Source organism: Salmo salar, chromosome 27, assembly GCF_965601325.2.
Source record: "Salmo salar chromosome 27, fSalSal1, whole genome shotgun sequence".
In the NCBI taxonomy this organism is placed as follows: domain Eukaryota; kingdom Metazoa; phylum Chordata; class Actinopteri; order Salmoniformes; family Salmonidae; genus Salmo; species Salmo salar.
Window position 1 is genome coordinate 32526414 of NC_138317.1, and position 21192 is coordinate 32547605.

General features: G+C 45.3%; 1 protein-coding gene across 2 annotated transcripts in view; it reads right to left on the minus strand.

Moving 5' to 3' along the window:
• Positions 1–21192, minus strand: part of LOC106588865 (adenylyl cyclase-associated protein 2) — a 51311-nt gene that overhangs the window by 21110 nt on the left and 9009 nt on the right. For both annotated transcript variants that reach the window (XM_045709443.2, XM_045709442.2), the window contains exons 2-4: positions 14369–14493; positions 14054–14163; positions 10728–10805 (exon numbers count right to left, since the gene is read on the minus strand). In XM_045709443.2, coding sequence (XP_045565399.1) covers positions 10728–10805; positions 14054–14163; positions 14369–14483 — 303 coding nt within the window. In that variant the 5' untranslated portion in view covers positions 14484–14493. The remainder of the gene's footprint in view (positions 1–10727; positions 10806–14053; positions 14164–14368; positions 14494–21192) is intronic.

Genomic DNA, 21192 nt, shown 5'->3' on the forward strand with positions numbered 1-21192 from the left:
GAAATACCCACTGAGATAAAGTGATGCTATGACCAATTCATCTGTGATGATGATGATAAGGCCCAGGAGGTTTTCCTCCTGGCCCTAGTGACGATTAATCTGTGAGTTGTACATATCTTTCAGGCTAAGATCTCCCTCCCTCCCCTCGACTCTTTCATTTGCTGTACCAGGGGTATCTGATGGCCCAAATCTTTTATTTCAGCCACATTGGGAAGACAGGAGCCCCAAATTCCCCCCTCTCAATCATCCTCCACTTCCAATGGAGAGAGACATAAATAGCCAGGATATCTCCAGGCTATGAGTGGGTCAGGGGCCTACATTACACACCATTCACTGAGAAAGAATGTGTAATGAGAGAGAGAGAGATGGTAGAGAGAGTTAGACAGAAAGACAGGGAGAGAGACGATAGAGAGAGTTAGACAGAAAGACAGGGAGAGAGACGGTAGAGAGTTATACAGAAAGAGAAGGAGAGAGACAGTAGAGAGTTATACAGAAAGACGGAGAGACGGTAGAGAGTTAGACAGAAAGACAGGGAGACGGTAGAGAGAGTGAGAAAGACAGGGAGAGAGACGGTAGAGAGTTATACAGAAAGAGAGGGAGAGAGACAGTAGAGAGTTATACAGAAAGACGGAGAGACGGTAGAGAGTTAGACAGAAAGATGGAGAGACGGTAGAGAGAGTTAGACAGAAAGACAGGGAGAGAGATGGTAGAGAGAGCTAGACAAAAAGACAGGGAGAGAGATGGTAGAGAGAGTTAGACAGAAAGACGGAGAGAGACGGTAGAGAGAGTTAGACAGAAAGAGAGGGAGAGAGACAGTAGAGAGAGTTAGACAGAAAGACGGAGAGAGACAGTAGAGAGAGTTAGACAGAAAGACAGGGAGAGAGATGGTAGAGAAAGTTAGACAGAAAGACAGGGAGAGAGATGGTAGAGAGAGTTAGACAGAAAGACAGGGAGAGAGATGGTAGAGAGAGTTAGACAGAGAGGGAGAGAGAAAGTAGAAGAGAAAAAAAGGAACAAAGTGTAGCATCAAGTTATTTGATCTGTACCGTATAAGCACACTATCTGATACCATGGCTTGGCCTCCACTATGCTGACATTCACTGACTGGCCAGGCTATGAGCTATAATGACCAGGCTATGAGCTATAATGACCAGGCTATGAGCTATAATGACCAGGCTATGAGCTATAATGACCAGGCTATGAGCTATAATGACCAGGCTATGAGCTATAATGACCAGGCTATGAGCTATAATGACCAGGCTATGAGCTATAATGACCAGGCTATGAGCTATAATGACCAGGCTATGAGCTATAATGACCAGGCTATGAGCTATAATGCAAAACATGAGATCAAAGCTCCCAGTGGAAAGTGACCAAGGAGAAACCAACAGTGGGATTCTACAGTGTAAAGCCTCACAGCAGCGCAGAGGGCTGTTGAGGCGAGACAGCTGTAGTGTGAGACACACACAGACACAGAGTGAAAAGCCTCACGTGAGCCCAGTTTCTCACACACACACACACACACACACACACACACACACACACACACACACACACACACACACACACACACACACACACACACACACACACACACAGAGGAGCAGCTCAAATATAGAACATGCCCATAAAAAGCCACAGAGCACAACTCCGGGCCGGAGTGGCGGAGAGAAAAGCCAGAGGTTTACCGGCGGCTCTGGGGTCCCTATGGGAGAGATGCACAGGGTCACAATCCCTTTTCCACCAAAGGCTGCTCCAAATGGAAGACAAAGGCCATGATTGAGGTTAATATAAAACTACTGTGCCTTCAGAAACTATTCAGACCCCTTGACTTTTTCCACATTTTGTTACATTACAGCCTTATTATAAAATGGATTAAATAAAACATTTTCCTCGGCAATCTACACATAATACCCCATAATGACAAAGTGAAAACAGGTTTTTAGAAATGTTTGCACATTTATTAAAAATAAAAAACTGAAATATCTTATTTACATAAGTATTCAGACCCTTTGCTATGAGACTCGAAATTGAGCTCAGGTGCATCCTGTCCCCATTGATCATCCTTGAGATGTTTCTACAACTTGATTGGAGTCCAATTGTGGTAAATTCAATTGATTGGACATGATTTGGAAAGCCACACACCTGTATATATAAAGGTCCCACAGTTGACAGTACATGTCAAAGCAAAAACCAAGCCACGCTCTCTACAGACTACAGTCTTTCTACAGTCTCTCTACAGGCTACAGGCTCTCTACAGTCTCTCTACAGTCTCTCTACAGGCTCTTTACAGGATCTCTACAGTCTCTCTACAGTCTCTCTACAGTCTCTCTACAGGCTCTCTACAGGCTCTCTACAGGCTACAGTCTCTCTACAGTCTCTCTACATGCTACAGGCTCTCTACAGGCTACAGTCTCTCTACAGTCTCTCTACAGGCTCTCTACAGGCTTCAGGCTCTACAGGCTAGAGTCTCTCTACAGGCTAGAGTCTCTCTACAGGCTAGAGTCTCTCTACAGGCTACAGGCTCTCTACCGGCTACAGGCTCTCAACAGGCTCTGTACAGGCTACAGGCTCTCTACAGTCTCTCTACAGGCTCTCTACAGGCTACAGGCTCTCTACAGGCTACAGGCTCTCTACAGGCTACAGGCTCTCTACAGGCTCTCTACAGGCTCTCTACAGGCTACAGGCTCTCTACAGCCTCTCTACAGGCTACAGGCTCTCTACAGGCTACAGGCTCTCTACAGCCTCTCTACAGGCTACAGCCTCTCTACAGCCTACAGTCTCTCTACAGGCTCTCTACAGCCTACAGTCTCTCTACAGGCTACAGGCTCTCTACAGGCTACAGGCTCTCTACAGACTCTCTACAGGCTACAGGCTCTATATAGGCTACAGGCTCTATATAGGCTACAGGCTCTATATAGGCTACAGGCTCTCTACCGGCTACAGGCTCTCTACAGGCTAGAGTCTCTCTACAAGCTACAGGCTCTCTACAAGCTACAGGCTCTGTACAAGCTACAGGCTCTCTACAAGCTACAGGCTCTCTACAGGCTAGTCTCTACAGAATACAGGCTCTCTACAGGCTCTCTACAGGATCTCTACAGGATCTCTACAGCCTCTCAGGCCTCTACAGGCTCTCTACAGGCTCTCTACAGGCTACAGGTTCTCTACAGGCTCTCTACATGCTACAGGCTCTCTACAGGCTACAGTCTCTCTACAGTCTCTCTACATGCTACAGGCTCTCTACAGGCTACAGTCTCTCTACAGTCTCTCTACAGTCTCTCTACAGGCTCTCTACAGGCTACAGGCTCTACAGGATAGAGTCTCTCTACAGGCTAGAGTCTCTCTACAGGCTAGAGTCTCTCTACAGGCTACAGGCTCTCTACCGGCTACAGGCTCTCAACAGGCTCTCTACAGGCTACAGGCTCTCTACAGTCTCTCTACAGGCTCTCTACAGGCTACAGGCTCTCTACAGGCTACAGGCTCTCTACAGGCTCTCTACAGGCTCTCTACAGGCTCTCTATAGGCTACAGGCTCTCTACAGCCTCTACAGGCTACAGGCTCTCTACAGGCTACAGGCTCTCTACAGGCTACAGGCTCTCTACAGTCTCTCTACAGCCTACAGTCTCTCTACAGGCTCTCTACAGGCTCTCTACAGGCTCTCTACAGGCTCTACAGGCTAGAGTCTCTCTACAGGCTAGAGTCTCTCTACAGGCTAGAGTCTCTCTACAGGCTAGAGTCTCTCTACAGGCTAGAGTCTCTCTACAGGCTACAGGCTCTCTACCGGCTACAAGCTCTCAACAGGCTCTCTACAGGCTACAGGCTCTCTACAGTCTCTCTACAGGCTCTCTACAGGCTACAGGCTCTCTACAGGCTCTCTACAGGCTCTCTACAGGCTCTCTACAGGCTCTCTACAGGCTCTCTACAGGCTACAGGCTCTATACAGGCTCTCTACAGGCTACAGGCTCTCTACAGGCTCTCTACATGCTACAGGCTCTCTACAGGCTCTCTACAGGCTACAGGCTCTCTACAGGCTCTCTACATGCTACAGTCTCTCTACAGTCTCTCTACAGTCTCTCTACAGCCTCTCTACAGGCTACAGGCTCTCTACAGGCTACAGGCTCTCTACAGGCTACAGGCTCTCTACAGGCTACAGGCTCTCTACAGCCTCTCTACAGGCTACAGCCTCTCTACAGGCTACAGGCTCTCTACAGTCTCTCTACAGCCTACAGTCTCTCTACAGGCTCTCTACAGGCTACAGGCTCTCTACAGGCTACAGTCTCTCTACAGCCTACAGTCTCTCTACAGGCTACAGGCTCTCTACAGGCTACAGGCTCTCTACAGACTCTCTACAGGCTACAGGCTCTTTACAGGCTACAGGCTCTCTACAGGCTCTCTACAGGCTACAGTCTCTACAGTCTACAGTCTCTACAGCCTACAGTCTCTCTACAGGCTCTCTGCAGGCTACAGGCTCTCTACAGACTACAGTCTCTCTACAGTCTCTCTACAGGCTACAGGCTCTCTACAGGCTACAGACTACAGGCTCTATATAGGCTACAGGCTCTATATAGGCTACAGGCTCTATATAGGCTACAGGCTCTATATAGGCTACAGGCTCTATATAGGCTACAGGCTCTCTACCGGCTACAGGCTCTCTACAGGCTAGAGTCTCTCTACAAGCTACAGGCTCTCTACAAGCTACAGGCTCTCTACAGGCTAGTCTCTACAGAATACAGGCTCTCTACTGGCTCTCTACAGGATCTCTACAGGATCTCTACAGTCTCTCTACAGGCTCTCTACAGGCTACAGGCTCTCTACAGGCTCTCTACAGGCTCTCTACAGTCTCTCTACAGTCTCTCTACAGGCTCTCTACAGTCTCTCTACAGGCTACAGTCTCTCTACAGGCTCTCTACAGGCTCTCTACAGTCTCTCTACAGGCTCTCTACAGGCTACAGTCTCTACAGGCTCTCTACAGTCTCTCTACAGGCTCTCTACAGTCTCTCTACAGGCTACAGTCTCTCTACAGGCTCTCAACAGGCTACAGGATCTCTACATTCTCTCTACAGGCTACAATCTGTCTACAGGCTCTCGACAGGCTACAGGCTCTCGACAGGCTACAGGCTCTCGACAGGCTCTCTACGGGCTACAGGCTGTCGACAGGCTACAGGCTCTCTACAGGCCCTCTACAGGCTACAGTCTCTCTATAGGCTACAGTCTGTCCACAGGCTGTCCACAGGCTCTCCACAGGCTACAGTCTCTCTACAGTCTATAGTCTCTCTTCAGGCTGCAGTCTCTCTACAGGCTACAGGCTCTCTACAGTCTCTCTACAGGCTACAGTCTCTCTACAGTCTCTCTACATGATACAGGTTCTCTACAGGCTACCGTCTCTCTACAGTCTCTCTACATGCTACAGGTTCTCTACAGGCTACAGTCTCTCTACAGTCTCTCTACATGCTACAGGTTCTCTACAGGCTACAGTCTCTCTACAGTCTCTCTACATGCTACAGGTTCTCTACAGGCTACAGTCTCTCTACAGGCTCTCTACAGGCTCTCTACAGGCTACAGTCTCTCTACAGTCTCTCTACATGCTACAGGCTCTCTACATGCTACAGGCTCTCTACATGCTACAGGCTCTCTACAGGCTACAGTCGCTCTACAGTCTCTCTACATGCTACAGGCTCTCTACAGGCTCTCTACAGGCTAAATTACCTGATCCACCTCTAAGCAGATGACACCATTCTGTATACATCTGGCCCTTCTTTGGACACTGTGTTAACTAACCTCCAAATGAGCTTCAATGCCATACAACTCTCCTTCCGTGGCCTCCAACTGCTCTTAAACGCTAGTAAAACCAAATGCATTTTTTTTTAAAACGTTCGCTGACCGCACCCGCCCGCCTGACTAGCATCACTACTCTGGACGGTTCTGACCTAGAATATGTGGACAACTACAAATACCTAGGTGTCTGGCTAGACTGTAAACTCTCCTTCCAGACTCATATTAAACATCTCCAATCCAAAATTAAATCTAGAATCGGCTTCCTATTTCGCAACAAAGCCTCCTTCACTCACGCCGCCAAACATACCCTCGTAAAACTGTCTATCCAACCGATCCTCGACTTCGGCGATGTCATCTACAAAATAGCTTCCAATACTCTACCCAGCAAACTGGATGCAGTCTATCACAGTGCCATCTGTTTTGTTACCAAAGCCCCTTATACCACCCACCCCTGCGACCTGTATGCTCTAGTCGGCTGGCCCTCGCTACATATTCGTCGCCAGACCCACTGGCTCCAGGTCATCTATAAGTCTACACTAGGTAAAGCTCTGCCTTATCTCAGCTCACTGGTCACAATAACAGTAGCACGCGCTCCAGCCGGTATATCTCACTGGTCATCCCCAAAGCCAACACCTCCTTTGGCCGCCTTTCCTTTCAGTTCTCTGCTGCCAATTACTGGAACGAATTGCAAAAATCGCTGAAGCTGGAGACTTATATTTCCCTCACTAACTTTAAACATCAGCTATCTGAGCAGCTAACCGATCACTGCAGCTGTACATAGTCCATCTGTAAATAGCCCACCCAATCAACCTACCTCATCCCTATATTGTTTTTATTTACTTTTCTGCTCTTTTGCACACCAGTATCACTACTTGCACATCTTCATCTGCTCATCTATCACTCCAGTGTTAATCTGCTAAATTGTAATTACTTCGCTACTATGGCCTATTTATTGCCTTACCTCCTCACGCCATTTGCACACACTGTATATAGACTTTCTTTTTTTCTATTGTGTTATTGACTGAACGCTTGTTTATTCCATGTGTAACTCTGTGTTGTTGTTTGTGTCACACTGCTTTGCTTTATCTTGGCCAGGTCGCAGTTGTAAATGAGAACTTGTTCTCAACTAGCCTACCTTGTTAAATAAAGGTGAAATAAAATTGTAAAAAATACATGCTCTCTAAAGTCTCTCTACAGGCTCTCTACAGTCTCTCTACAGGCTACAGTCTCTACAGGCTCTCTACAGCCTCTCTACAGGCTCTCTACAGTCTCTCTACAGCCTCTCTACAGCCTCTCTACAGGCTCTCTACAGGCTACAGTCTCTACAGGCTCTCTACAGCCTCTCTACAGGCTCTCTACAGGCTCTCTACAGGCTCGCTACAGGATCTCTACAGGCTCTCTACAGGCTCTCTACAGGCTACAGTCTCTCTACAGGCTCTCTACAGGCTACAGTCTCTCTACAGGCTCTCTACAGGCTCTCTACAGGCTACAGTCTCTCTACAGGCTCTCTACAGGCTCTCTACAGACTACAGTCTTTCTACAGGCTACAGTCTCTCTACAGGCTCTCTACAGGCTCTCTACAGACTACAGTCTTTCTACAGGCTACAGTAAAGATACAGGACATGAAACTCCTTACCACCCGTCTTGTCATCCCTCTCCCCTCCCCTTCTTTCCTCTCTTCCTCCACTATCTCTTATTCCCTTCCTCTCCCTTCCATCCCTCCGTTTAAACCCTTCCTCCTTGTTTGTTTATCAGACAATTGGTGAATTCTCTCTCACTGCCACTTGACCAATGACCTACGAGATAGGAGTTAATCACTTCCTGTACAGCTCTGAGCTCCCGCCTGGTTCAATACAAACTGAAGGCTGACGGGATGATAACACATTAACCCCTCTTCCTCTCCATACCCCCTCCCTTTCACCCCCTTTCCCCCCTCCATTCCCCATACATAAATGCATTGGGAATGTGTTGTATTAGCGTTCTTTTTTAAAAGGGGTAATCCTATGTGAACAGAGCTCCGGGGCGCCGCATGGCTGCCCACTGGCCCAGCAGCACAGGGAAACACAGAGAGGAAAAGTCTGCTACTGGAACTCTGGAAAAGGTGTTCCTGAAATGGCCGATACTGAAAAGGGCAATACTGAAATGGCCGATACTGAAAAGGGCAATACTGAAATGGCCGATACTGAAAAGGGCAATACTGAAATGGCCGATACTGAAATGGGCAATACTGAAATGGGCGATACTGAAAAGGGCGGTATTAAAATGGGCGGTACTGAAATGGGCAATACTCACTTTAATATCTCTACCTACATGTACATATGACCTCAGTTACCTCGACACCGGTGCCCCCGCACATTGACTCTGTACCGGTACCCCCTGTATATAGCCCCACTATTGTTATATACTGCTGCTCTTTAATTATTTGTTATTCTTATCTATTACTTTTATTAGGTATTTTCTTAAAACTGCATTGTTGGCTAGGTCTACACCTGTTGTATTCGGCACATGTGACAAATACAATTTGATTTGATTTTTTATTTGAAATGAGCAGTACCGAAATGAACAGTACTCAAATGGGCGACACTGAAATGAGCGATACTGAAAGGAGTGATACTGAAATGAGCAATAATGAAATGAGAGGTACTGAAATGAGCAGTACTGAAATGAGCGATACTGAAATGAGCGATACTGAAATGAGCGGTACTGAAATGAGAGGTACTGAAATGAGCGGTACTGAAATGAGTGATACTGAAAAGGATGACACCGAAATGAGCAATAATGAAATGAGCGGTACTGAAATGGGCGACACTGAAATGAGCGATACTGAAATGAGCCGTACTGAAAGGAGTGATACTGAAATTAGCAATAATGAAATGAGAGGTACTGAAAAGGACAACACTGTAACGGTCGTCGTATGTAATGGACCAAGGTGCAGCGGGTTGAGTGCTTATTTGAACACTGACAAAACGGTAATGCAGGCCCCACACACACACACACACACACACACACACACACACACACACACACACACACACACACACACACACACACACACACACACACACACACACACACACACACACACACACACACACACACACACACACACACACACGTGCAAAAACAACTTCCCACAAAACCCATTACAAAAACACCCCTCTATATAGGACCTTCAATCAGAGGCAACGAGGAACAGCTGCCTCCAATTGAAGGTCCATCCAATAACCCTAAACATAGAACTAAAAAGACTAGACCAGAACATAGAAATATACTAACATAGAACATAACCAAAAACCCCGGAACACTCTAAACAAACACCCCTCTACCTAAACACATAGCCTAACAACCCCAAAACACTCTAAACAAATACCCCCTGCCACGTCCTGACCAAACTATAATAACAAATAACCCCTTTACTGGTCAGGACGTGACAAACACTGCGACACTGAAATGTGTGACACTGGCTACATTAAGTATAGGATATAAGTCCACATTAGATAACTCCGTTGAAGTGAAATTGGCCAGTAGTCCTGATCCAGACAAATTTGTTTTACTTGCTTTGGGTACCAAAGAAGGCAAAGATAAGTGAACTAAATTATTATCACCCCGTAGCACTCACTTCTGTCATCATGAAGTGCTTTGAGAGACTAGTCAAGGATCATATCACCTCCACCTTACCTGCCACCCTAGACTCACTTCAGCATGCATTCCAGTCCACAGACGATGCGATCGCCATCACACTGCACACTGCTGCCCTATCCCATCTGGACAAGAGGAATACCTATTCTGTTCATTGACTACAGCTTAGCATTCAACACCGTAGTACCCTCCAAGCTCATCATCAAGCTGGAGGCCCTGGGTCTCAACCCCGCCCTCTTCTACTCCCTGTTCACCCACAACTGCGTGGCCATGCACGCCTCCAACTCAATCATCAAGTTTGCAGACGACACAACAGTAGTGGGCTTGATTACCAACAACAACGAGACAGCCTACAGGGAGGAGATGAGGGCACTCGGAGTGTGGTGTCAGGAAAACAACCTCTCACTCAACGTCAACAAAACAAAGGAGATGATCGTGGACTTCAGGAAACAGCAGAGGGAGCACCCCCCTATCCACATCGAAGGGACAGCAGTGGAGAAGGTGGAAAGTTTTAAGTTCCTCGGCGTACACATCACGGACGAACTGAAATGGTCCACTCACCAGACAGTGTGGTGAAAAAGGTGCAACAGCGCCTTTTCAACCTCAAGAGGCTGAAGAAATTTGTCTTGTCAACCAAAACCCTGACAAACTGGTCTGCACAACGCATTACCGGGGGCAAACTACCTGCCCTCCATGACACCTGCAGCACCCAATGTCACAGGAAGGCCAAAAAGATCATCAAGGACAACAACCACCCGAGCTACTCCCTGTTCACCCCGCTACCATCCAGAAGGCGAGGTCAGTACAGATGCATCAAAGCTGAGACCGAGAGACTGAAAAACAGCTTCTATCTCAAGGCCATTTTACTGTTAAACAGCCATCACCAACACAGAGAGGCTGCTGTCTACGTACAGACTCAATCATTGGCCACTTTAATAAATGGATGACTAGTCACTTTAAATAATGCCACTTTAATAATGTTTACATATCTTACATTACTCATCTCATATGTATATACTGTATTTTATACCATTTATTGCATCTTGCCTCTGCCGCTCGGCCATCGCTCATTCATATATTTATATGTACATATTCTTATTCCATCCCTTTACATTGTGGGTATAAGGTAGTTGTTGTGGAATTGCTAGATTACTTGTTAGATATTACTGCACTGTCGGAACTAGAAGCACAAGCATTTCGCTACACTCGCATTAACATCTGCTAACCATGTGTATGTGAACAATAACATTTGATTTGATTTGGGTATTTGCATTCAGAACAGTCCTCCAAGCCATTGCACATATCATCCTTACCTGAGCAGGCTCCTGGTGTGTGGTGGCCATTTTGAGGAAGCTTCTCTGAAGCTGTAGAGCGTTGTTCACCATCTCCGCCTGTCAAGCACAGCGGGAAAAGGTTAAAAGGTCAAATCTGAGGGCATTATAAGCCACATTTCCCTCTCTAACGAAACCTGCACTGCATCATGCTGATATAAAACTCTGCATTAGTCAGGTCCCATGAGGCATGTCCCATGTTTGGGAAAAGACCTCCAGAGGAACCCATAAAAGGAGCTTTCCAAACTTAAAAACCCCCACCTCTAACCCAAACACCCCCTCCTCCTCTTCCCTCCTTCACTGTGATGGGAGAAGGAGATTAAGTGAATGTTGTTTTACAAGGGAAAAGACCCATGAAGGACTATCCTCGCCCTATCCCCCAGTCCCATTTTCACTACAGATTGGGGCTATTTCTCTGTCATTCTGCTTTAACACATACTCAGTTATTTCATTCCCATTGGTAATCATGTCTCCCTTGAGAAAGTGATTTTTTCAAATTGGACATCCTGTCAGTGCCTGGTATGAATAAAGGTAAAAAATGTGTGCTATTTTGGGAGTCAAAAGAGAATTCATCAAAGTGGTTGTCAACATGATTACTAGCCACAAACTACGCCCCAACTCCTTGTGGAAAACGGCCTGACATCAGGGAGGAAAAGGTGCTTGTGTTGCGGTTTAATATTGGAACTCAGGGTTAAAGTTCAAACACACCGCCTCCCATTGGCTTTGTAGGGGACAGGAAACAGACTGTCATTTAAATCACTCTTCCTCTTCCCAGCTCTCTACAGTGGTTTTCCCTGGCCAAGGGCTGGACCCCACACAGTCAGACTACAATGCTCAGCTCCCAAAGCCAGGCAGACCTATGAGAGATAAAACAAGGGGAATCCTCCATGTCTTTATATAAAACTAGTCCCAATAACAGAGAGCTGGCAGGGAAGTGAAGTGGTCACTAAGTGCTCAACATTCATCCATCCCTATGGTCACTGTTAGATCTAGAGAGAATCTCAGTGTGTTAGAGAGAAATTACTATTACATGTTAGTGATGTTAGAGTTGGCTGGGTGACAACACATACATCAGGGATCATAAACTAGATTCTGCCGTGGGACAATTTTATCTTGAGCCGATGGTCAGCGGTCCGGAACATAATAACAAATCATTTGTAGACTTCAAATTGACCACAACAAGAGCATATATAATATTTTAAACCTTGCTTACATTTGGATTCGATCACATATGTCTCTCTATTATACGTGGGTATATACTTTGAAACAGATTTGCTGGTGTTTTTACAGTCTTTTATGTCAACAATAACATTTTGCTCAGAAAACTTGGGAGGGCAAATAAAATCACCCGCAGAACCCTGATATACAGTATCATTAATTAAATTTACACACAGAGTTTCTCTTAATGGAAGTAGAATAGTAGCGTGTGAAAACAGAGTAGAAGTAGAATAGTAGCCTGTGAAAACAGAGTAGAAGTAGAATAGTAGCCTGTGAGAACAGAGTAGAAGTAGAATAGTAGCCTGTGAGAACAGAGTAGGCAACTTCCTTATTGTCATACTTATTTATTTATATCATTCTGTGGTGATCCATTCTTTTCTTCAACTCCCTTTCTTTACTTTTAGATTTTCTTGTCTCTCAGTTTAATGATTTAAATGTGTTTTCTGGTATGTGCTAATGCTGTTCAGCTTTTAGCTGCCATAGTACACATTAAATAAAACTCAACTCAATTCAAATCCTAATTATATTTTTTGTGTATTCTCAGCGCCTACTCTGTTACAAATATCACATACTTTCAGTTTCTGTCCGTTTTTAATTTCAATTTTATTTCATCTTTATTTACCAGATAGGCCAGTTGAGAACAAGTTCTCATTTACAACTGCGACCTGGCCAAGATAAAGCAAAGCACTGCAACAAAAACAACAATACAGAGTTACACATAAACAAACGTACAGTCAATAACACAATAGATAAGAAAAATAGAAAAATCTATGTACAGTGTGTGAAAATGTATAAGAGTCGGGAGGTAGGCAATAAATAGGCCATAGAGGCGAAATAATTACAATTTATCATTAATACTGGATTAATGTGCAGATGATGATGTGCAAGTAGAGATACTGGGGTGCAAAAGAGCAAGAGGGTAAGTAATAATATGGGGATGAGGTAGTTGGGTGTGCTATTTACACATTGGCTGTGTACAGGTACAGTGATCGGTAAGCTGCTCTGACAGCTGATGCTTAAACTTAGAGAGGGAGATATAAGACTCCAGCTTTAGAGATTTTTGCAATTCGTTCCAGTCATTGGCAGCAGAGAATTGGAAGGAAAGGCGGCCAAAGGAAGTGTTGGCTTTGGGGATGACCAGTAAAATATACCTGCTGGAGCGCGTGCTACCAGTGGGTGTTGCTATGGTGACCAGTGAGCTAAGATAAGGCGGGGCTTTACCTAGCAAAGACTTGTAGATGACCTGGAGCCAGTGGGTTTGGCGATGGATATGTAGTGAGGGCCAGCCAACGAGAGCGTACAGGTCGCAGTGGTGGTAGTATATGGGGCTTTGGTGACAAAACGGATGGCATTGTGATAGACTACATCCAGTTTGCTGAGTAGAGTGTTGAGGGCTATTTTGTAAATGACATCGCCGAAGATGAGGATCGGTAGGATAGTCAGTTTTACGAGGGTATGTTTGGCAACATGAGTGAAGGAGGCTTTGTTGCGAAATAGGAAGCCAATTCTAGATTTAATTTTGGATTGGAGATGCTTGATGTGAGTCTGGAAGGAGAGTTTACAGTCTAACCAGACACCTACATATTTGTAGTTGTCCACATATTCTAGTAAAGGGAAAGGGACTGCTTCGTTTCACTTACTGTAGACTAACAGTTTCAGATAAAGCCCAAATATAACACCAGTGTGTTAACCAAGACAGCAGCTGTGGACAGCCCCCTGTCTGAGACAGCTGGTGTGTGTGTGTGTGTGTGTGTGTGTGTGTGTGTGTGTGTGTGTGTGTGTGTGTGTGTGTGTGTGTGTGTGTGTGTGTGTGTGTGTGTGTGTGTGTGTGTAAGTGAGAACGTTTGAGGGATTTGGGGATTGAGGAGGAGACTTTGTGCTCTTAATGGCACAGAGCCATTTCCCATTTGCAGCCTTTGCAAGACGCCACTCAAATACACTTAAGGAGAATCAGACGCACACCACGCGCACGCACACGCACACACACACGCGCGTGAACACACACACACACACGCGCACACACACACACGCGCACACACACACACACGCGCACACACACACACGCGCACACACACACACACACCACTCACATGGTTCTCCACATCGTCTCCTATGGCTCGGCTATTCTTCAGATACTCTGACACTGGCCCCAACAGCAGCAGGTCAAAGGCATCCATACACTGGGACAGACCGGTAGAGACTGGAGTGGAGGAGAGGAAGAAGCAGGATAAAACAATGACTATACAGTACTTTTACATACAGTATTATATGTTCATAAATGTTCATTGCATAAAGTAGTTCCCACTTGAACCTAGAACCTTTTTGAACCTTAAACATTGAACCTCCTGGTTACTCTGCCTCACTACCCAATGCTGAACCTGGACCATGAGAATTCTACTACTCACCTCCGTTGATCCCGTTACAGTCCCCGTTGGCCATGCCATTGGACACCTGCATGTTGACGGACACCTGCTCTAAGCGAATCACGGCCTGCTCCAGCCTCTGAACTAATTTTTCCATGGTGGCGGCCCTAGAAGGAAGTGGAGGAAGTCAGTCTGGGGCTGTAACCATGGCTGGTCCAATCAAAGAGACTTGAGCTGTAAGCATGGCTGGTCCTGTCAAAAAGCCTGGGGATGTAACCATGGCTGGTCCAGTCAAAGAGCCTGGGGCTGTAACCATGGCTGGTCCAATCAAAGAGCCTGGGGCTGTAGCCATGGCTGGTCCAGTCAAAGAGCCTGGGGCTGTAGCCATGGCTGGTCCAGTCAAAGAGCCTGGGGCTGTAGCCATGTCTGGTCCAGTCAAAGAGCCTGGGGCTGTAGCCATGTCTGGTCCAGTCAAAGAGCCTGGGGCTGTAGCCATGGCTGGTCCAGTCAAAGAGCCTGGGGCTGTAACCATGGCTGGTCCAGTCAAAGAGCCTGGGGCTGTAGCCATGGCTGGTCCAGTCAAAGAGCCTGGGGCTGTAACCATGGCTGGTCCAGTCAAAGAGCCAGGTTTAGATCAACAGTAAAATGCTTACTTATTGGCCCTTCCCAATAATGCAGCGAGAAAAATTATAGAAATAATAGAAAAGTAAAACACAAATTAATAAAACAATAATAAATACACAATGAGTAACGATAACATGGCTATTGTCACGATTCCCACCGACGGTGGCGCCCTCTCCTGCTCGGGTGGCGCTCGGCGGTCGTCGTCACCGGCCTATTAGCTGCCACTGATTCCCTTTTTTGGTTTTCCCTTCCTTTTGGTTTTGTGCACCTGTGTTTAGTTTGGTTAATTAGCGGGGCTATTTATGTTAGCTGGTCCGCTTCCGTGTTGTGCGGGATTATTTCTAAAGTGACGGTTCATGTTCGTGTCGGCGCTATTTTACGCCGTGTGTATTTTCTCCCCTGTGTGTGGGAGTATTTTGTTTAATGAGTGAGTGTACATTAAATACGCCACTACCCTGTGCTCGCTGCTTCCTGTGCCTCATTCCTTCACCACGACTGCCAATCCGTTACAGCTATATACACTACCAGTCAAACGTTTTAGAACACCTACTCATTCAAGGGTTTTTCTTTATTTTTACAATTTTCTATATTGTAGAATAATAGTGGAGACATCAAAACTATGAAATAACACATCTGGAATTATGTAGTAACCAAAACATTATAAACAAATCAAAATATATATTATATTTGTGTAACGCCCTGGCCATAAAGAGGGGTTTTTTGTTCTTTATTTTGGTTAGGCCAGGGTGTTACATTGGGTGGGCGTTCTATGTTCTTTTTCTATGTTTTTGTATTTCTTTGTTTTGGGCTGTGTGTGGCTCCCAATCAGGCACAGCTGAAGTTCGTTGTGGTTGATTGGGAGTAATTGTTTCTGTTCAGTGTTTCACCTGACAGGACTGTTGGCTGTCAGTTTCTTATTTTGTATTTGTATAGTGTTCACTAGTGAACACTAACTCCGCTGCGTTTTGGTCCACTCTCTCTTCAGACAGCCCTTACAATTTGAGATCCTTCAAAATAGCCACCTTGATGCCTTGATGACAGCTTTGCACACTCTTGGCATTCTCTCAACCAGCTTCATGGAGGTAGTCACCTGGAATGCTTTTCAATTAAACAGGTGTGCCTTGTTAAAAGTACATTTGTGGAATTTCTTTCCTTCTTAATGTGTTTGAGCCAATCAGTTGTGTTGTGACAAGGTAGTGTCACGCCCTGACCATAGAGAGCCCTTGGTTCTCTATGGTATAGTAGGTCAGGGCGTGACTGGGGGTGTTCTATGTTGGTTATTTCTATGTTGGTGTGCTTGGTATGGTTCCCAATCAGAGGCAGCTGTTTAGCGTTGTCTCTGATTGGGGATCATAGTTAGGCAGCCATTTCCCCACTGTGTTTTGTGGGATCTTGTTTTTGTGTAGGTGCCTATTTGCACTTCACTGTCTTCACGGTTCGTTTGATCATTTACTGTTTTTGTATTTTGCTGAAGTTTCACGTTATAATAAAGATGTGGAACGCTACTCATGCTGCGCCTTGGTCCAATCATTACGACGACCGTGACAGGTAAGGGTGGTATACAGAAAATAACCCTATTTGGTAAAAGGCCAAGCCCATATTATGGCAAGAACAGCTCAAATAAGTAAAGAGAAACAACAGTCCATTACTTTAAGACATGAAGGTCAGTCAATATGGAAAATTTCAAGAACTTTGAAAGTTTCTTCAAGTGCAGTCACAAAAACCATCAAGCGCTATGATGAAACTGGCTCTCATGAGGACCGCCACAGGAATGGAAGACCCAGAGCTAGCTCTGCTGCAGAGGATAAGTTCATTAGAGTTACCAGCCCCAGAAATTGCATCCCAAATAAATGCTTCAGAGTTCAAGTAACAGACACATCTCAACATCAACTGTTCAGAGGAGACTGTGAATCAGGCCTTCATGGTCAAATTGCTGCAAAGAAACCACTACTAAAGGACAGCAATAATAAGAAGAGACTTGCTTGGGGCAAGAAACACAAGCAATGGACATTAGACCAGTGGAAATTTGTCTTTTGGTCTGGAGTCCAAATTTGAGATTATTGGTTCCAACCGCTGTGTCTTTGTGAGACGCGGTGTGGGTGAACGGATGATCTCTGCATGTGTATTTCCCACCGTAAAGCATGGAGGAGGAGGTGTTACGGTGTGTGTGGGGGTGGGGCTTTGCTGATGACACTGTCTGTGATTTATTTAAAATTCAAGGCACACTTAACCATCATGGCTACCACAGCATTCTGCAGCGATACACCATCCCATCACTTGTTTTTCAACAGGACAATGCCTCAACACATCTCCAGGCTGTGTAAGGGCTATTTTACCAATAAGGAGAGTGATGGAGTGCTGCATAAGATAACCTGGCCTTCACAATCCCCCGACCTCAACCCAATTCCAGGTGAAGTTGGTTGAGAGAATACAAAGAGTGTGCGAAGCTGTCATCAAGGCAAAGAGTGGCTATTTGAAGAATCTCAAATATATTTTATACACTTTTTTGGTTACTACTTGATTCAATGTGTTATTTCATAGTTTTGATGTCTTCACTATTATTCTACAATGTAGAAAATAGTCAAAATAAAGAAAAACCCTTGAATGAGTAGGTGTTCTAAAACTTTTGACTGGTAGTGTACATGGGGTACGTGCAAATTGAGGTAGATATGTGCATATAACTAGGAATAAAGTGACTAGGCAAGAGGATAGATAATAAAAACAGCAAAAGCAGCGTATGTGATGAGTCAAAAATGTTAGAACAAAAAGGGTCAATGCAAATAACCAAATAGCTACCCAGACTATTTAACTAACTATTTAGCAGTCTTATGGCTTGGGGGTTAGAAGCTGTACAGGGTCCTGTTGGTTTCAGACTTGGTGTATCGGCTTGCCGTGTGGTAGCAGAGAAAACAGTTTATGACTTGGGTCGCTGGAGTTTTTGACAATTTTTAAGGCCTTCCTCTAACACCGCCTGGTATAGAGGTCCTGGATGGCAGGGAGCTTGGCCCCAGTGATGTCCTGGGCCTTACGCACTACCCTCTGTAGCACCTTGCGGTCAGATACCAAGCAGTTGGGATGAGGCATTGTCGTGCCCTCTTCACGACTGTGTTGGTGTGTTTCAACCATGATAGATCCTTAGTGATGTGGACATCGAGGAACTTAAAGCTCTCGACCCACTCCACTACAGCCCGTCGATGTGAATGGGGCGTGCTTGGCCCTCCGTTTCCTGTAGTGCACGATCAGCTCCTTTGCCTTGTTGACGTTGGTCCTGTCAATGAGACTTGATATGTCCAGGACTGGAGCTGTAGCCAGGGCTGGTCCTGTCACTGAGCCTTGATATGTCCAGCACTGGAGCTGTAGCCAGGGCTGGTCCTGTCAATGAGCCTTGAAATGTCCAGCACTGGAGCTGTAGCCAGGGCTGGTCCTGTCAATGAGCCGTGATATGTCCAGCACTGGAGCTGTAGCCAGGGCTGGTCCTGTCACTAAGCCTTGATATGTCCAGCACTGGAGCTGTAGCCAGTGCTGGTCCTGTCAATGAGCCGTGATATGTCCAGCACTGGAGCTGTAGCCAGGGCTGGTCCTGTCAATGAGCCTAGATATGTCCAGCACTGGAGCTGTAGCCAGGGCTGGTCCTGTCAATGAGCCGTGATATGTCCAGCACTGGAGCTGTAGCCAGGGCTGGTCCTGTCAATGAGCCGTGATATGTCCAGCACTGGAGCTGTAGCCAGGGCTGGTCCTGTCAATGAGCCTTATAAAGGAAATAAATTGAGGGTAATTTGGGATGCAGTCAAAGTTTATCTTCTGGACCTCAACTTTTGCTACCCATCAATCATACCATAGGTGTATCAAAGGTGTATCATGACCAGTGGTGGGAAAAGTACCCCATTGTCATACTTGAGTAAAAGTAAAAATACCTTCATTTCAAATTCCTTATATTAAGCAAACCAGAGGACACAATTTTCTTGTTTTTTTAAATTGACAGATAGCCAGGGGTACTCTCCAACACTCAGACATAAAATACAAACAAACCACCCCCTAAAATATACATATATATTTGTTTCAAATAAAAAAAGAAGTATAAGAAAGTTATTATTACAAAAGAAAAAAAATGGAAAAAAAGCATTAGTGAGTCTGCCAGATCAGAGGCAGTAGGGATGACCAGGGATTTTCTCTTGATAAGTGCTTGACTTGGACCATTTTCCTGTCCTGCTAAGCATTCAAAATGTAACGAGTGCTTTTGGGTGTCAGGGAAAATGTACAGAGTAAAAAGTACATTATTTTCTTTAGGAATGAAGTGAAGTAAAAATAAAAGTTGTCCAAAATATAAATAGTAAAGTAAAGTACAGATACGACATAGTAGTACTTTAGAGTATTTTTACTTAAGTACTTTACACCACTGATCATGACATGGGTCATTGGTCATGGCTGATTCCTGTTGATTGAGTATGCCTGAGTTAATTAACCAATAGAATAGTAGCCTGTAAACTCCCCCTATCCGGCACTCCAGGCAGGCTAGAGCAACAAACGCTCAAAAGTCCTTGAAAGATTTCGAATAGAATTTGCACCCAGGTCTGAAGGAGGGTCAGTTCAGTTGTCAGGCCCCCAGCCACAGAGCCACACCTTCAGCTGGATGCTGCTCCATCTACTGGAATGTCACTAGCTATTTGATTATTCAGGGACAGGAACAGAGGCAGCGCTAAGATATCTGTTAGAGGGGTCGACAAACTAAGTCACAAAGGTGACAGTACAGAGTAAATATATACTGTCTGACTTTTATTTCAGACTTCTGAAGAAGCGAGAATCCCATTCCACTCGAGGTGTTTTTATTCCAAACTTGTGTCATTCTCCAAGACTCAAGATGTTAGAAATCAGGCTTCGACCCCACTATGGTAGGCTACACACAAAGGGAAGTATTCAAATCTGTGTGTGCACAGTGCCCCTGTGACAACAATTTTGGACCCCCTTGTGGCCCCCCTAAATGTGGAGTATGAAATCATTTTTACATAACAAAGTTTTGCTATCGTTCTTTTTTACATCCATTATTAGACAGTGGCAACGATGATGATTATGAACATGGTCTTCTGCCTGCTAATGCCTGCAATGCAGTGAAGAAAACAATGTGACAACAATAACGTCTAATGTAACTGGCCCCTCTAACAGTACAACTGGCCCCAGCTTGGCCCCCCCAGTTGAAATGGTCTAGAACCGCCACTGTATACAGGGAGTAGGGATCCATTTGGGACACAGACAAAGATAAAATAGAGGGAGATTGACAGGAGGCCAAGTGTAGAAGATGGATCTGGGACTTGCTAGAAATGTTCACCCAGCCCTGTCCAGTTAATTCTCCTCTGTATCAGTTATCTGAATGAACAGGGGAAGTAAAAACTACGGTACACATTACTTCACCTTTCATTTCCTTCTCTACTTTCATTCATTCAGGCTTCAAACACCAGTGATCAAGGAAGGTTAGAAGGAAAGAAGGATAGAAGGAAAGAAGGGTGCATTTCAAGCGTATTCAATCTATTACGTAAAGCAGTGAGGCTGAAATAAACAGAACACAGCTTTTAATACTTTCCTTTGTGTGTAGCCTACCGTAGTGGGGTCTATGCTAGATGTGTATAGTGCACTATTTTTGACCAGAACTCTATGGTCAAAAGTAGTGCACTATACAGGGGTCTGGGGATAGGGTGCCATTTGGGACTCACAGAAGTTCTTCCCTCTCTTGGTCAAGGAGAAACATTATCAATCTGGTCACCTGATCTGGTTGTTATCAGTGGAGATTGACCTCACTGGCCCGGCCATTCGCCTGACTGCGTTAGGAAGCCATCCCCATGCAGGGATCTACACCAGTGATGTCACTGTCACAGAGACTGGATTATTAGCCCTTCTAACACACGCACATGCACGAGCACATGAACAAAGACAATTGCAAATACACACACTTCAAATGTTATTTATCACATGCTTCGTAAACAACAGGTGTAGACTAACAGTGAAATGCTTACTTACGGGCCCTTCCCAACAATGCAGAGAGAAAAGAAATATAAATAATAGAAAAAGAATAACACAAAGAATAACTACACAATGAGTAATGATAACGGGGCACCAGTACTGAGTTGATGATAACATGGCTATATACAGGGAGTACCAGTACTGAGTTGATGATAACATGGCTATATACAGGGAGTACCAGTACTGAGTTGATGATAACATGGCTATATACAGGGAGTACCAGTACTGAG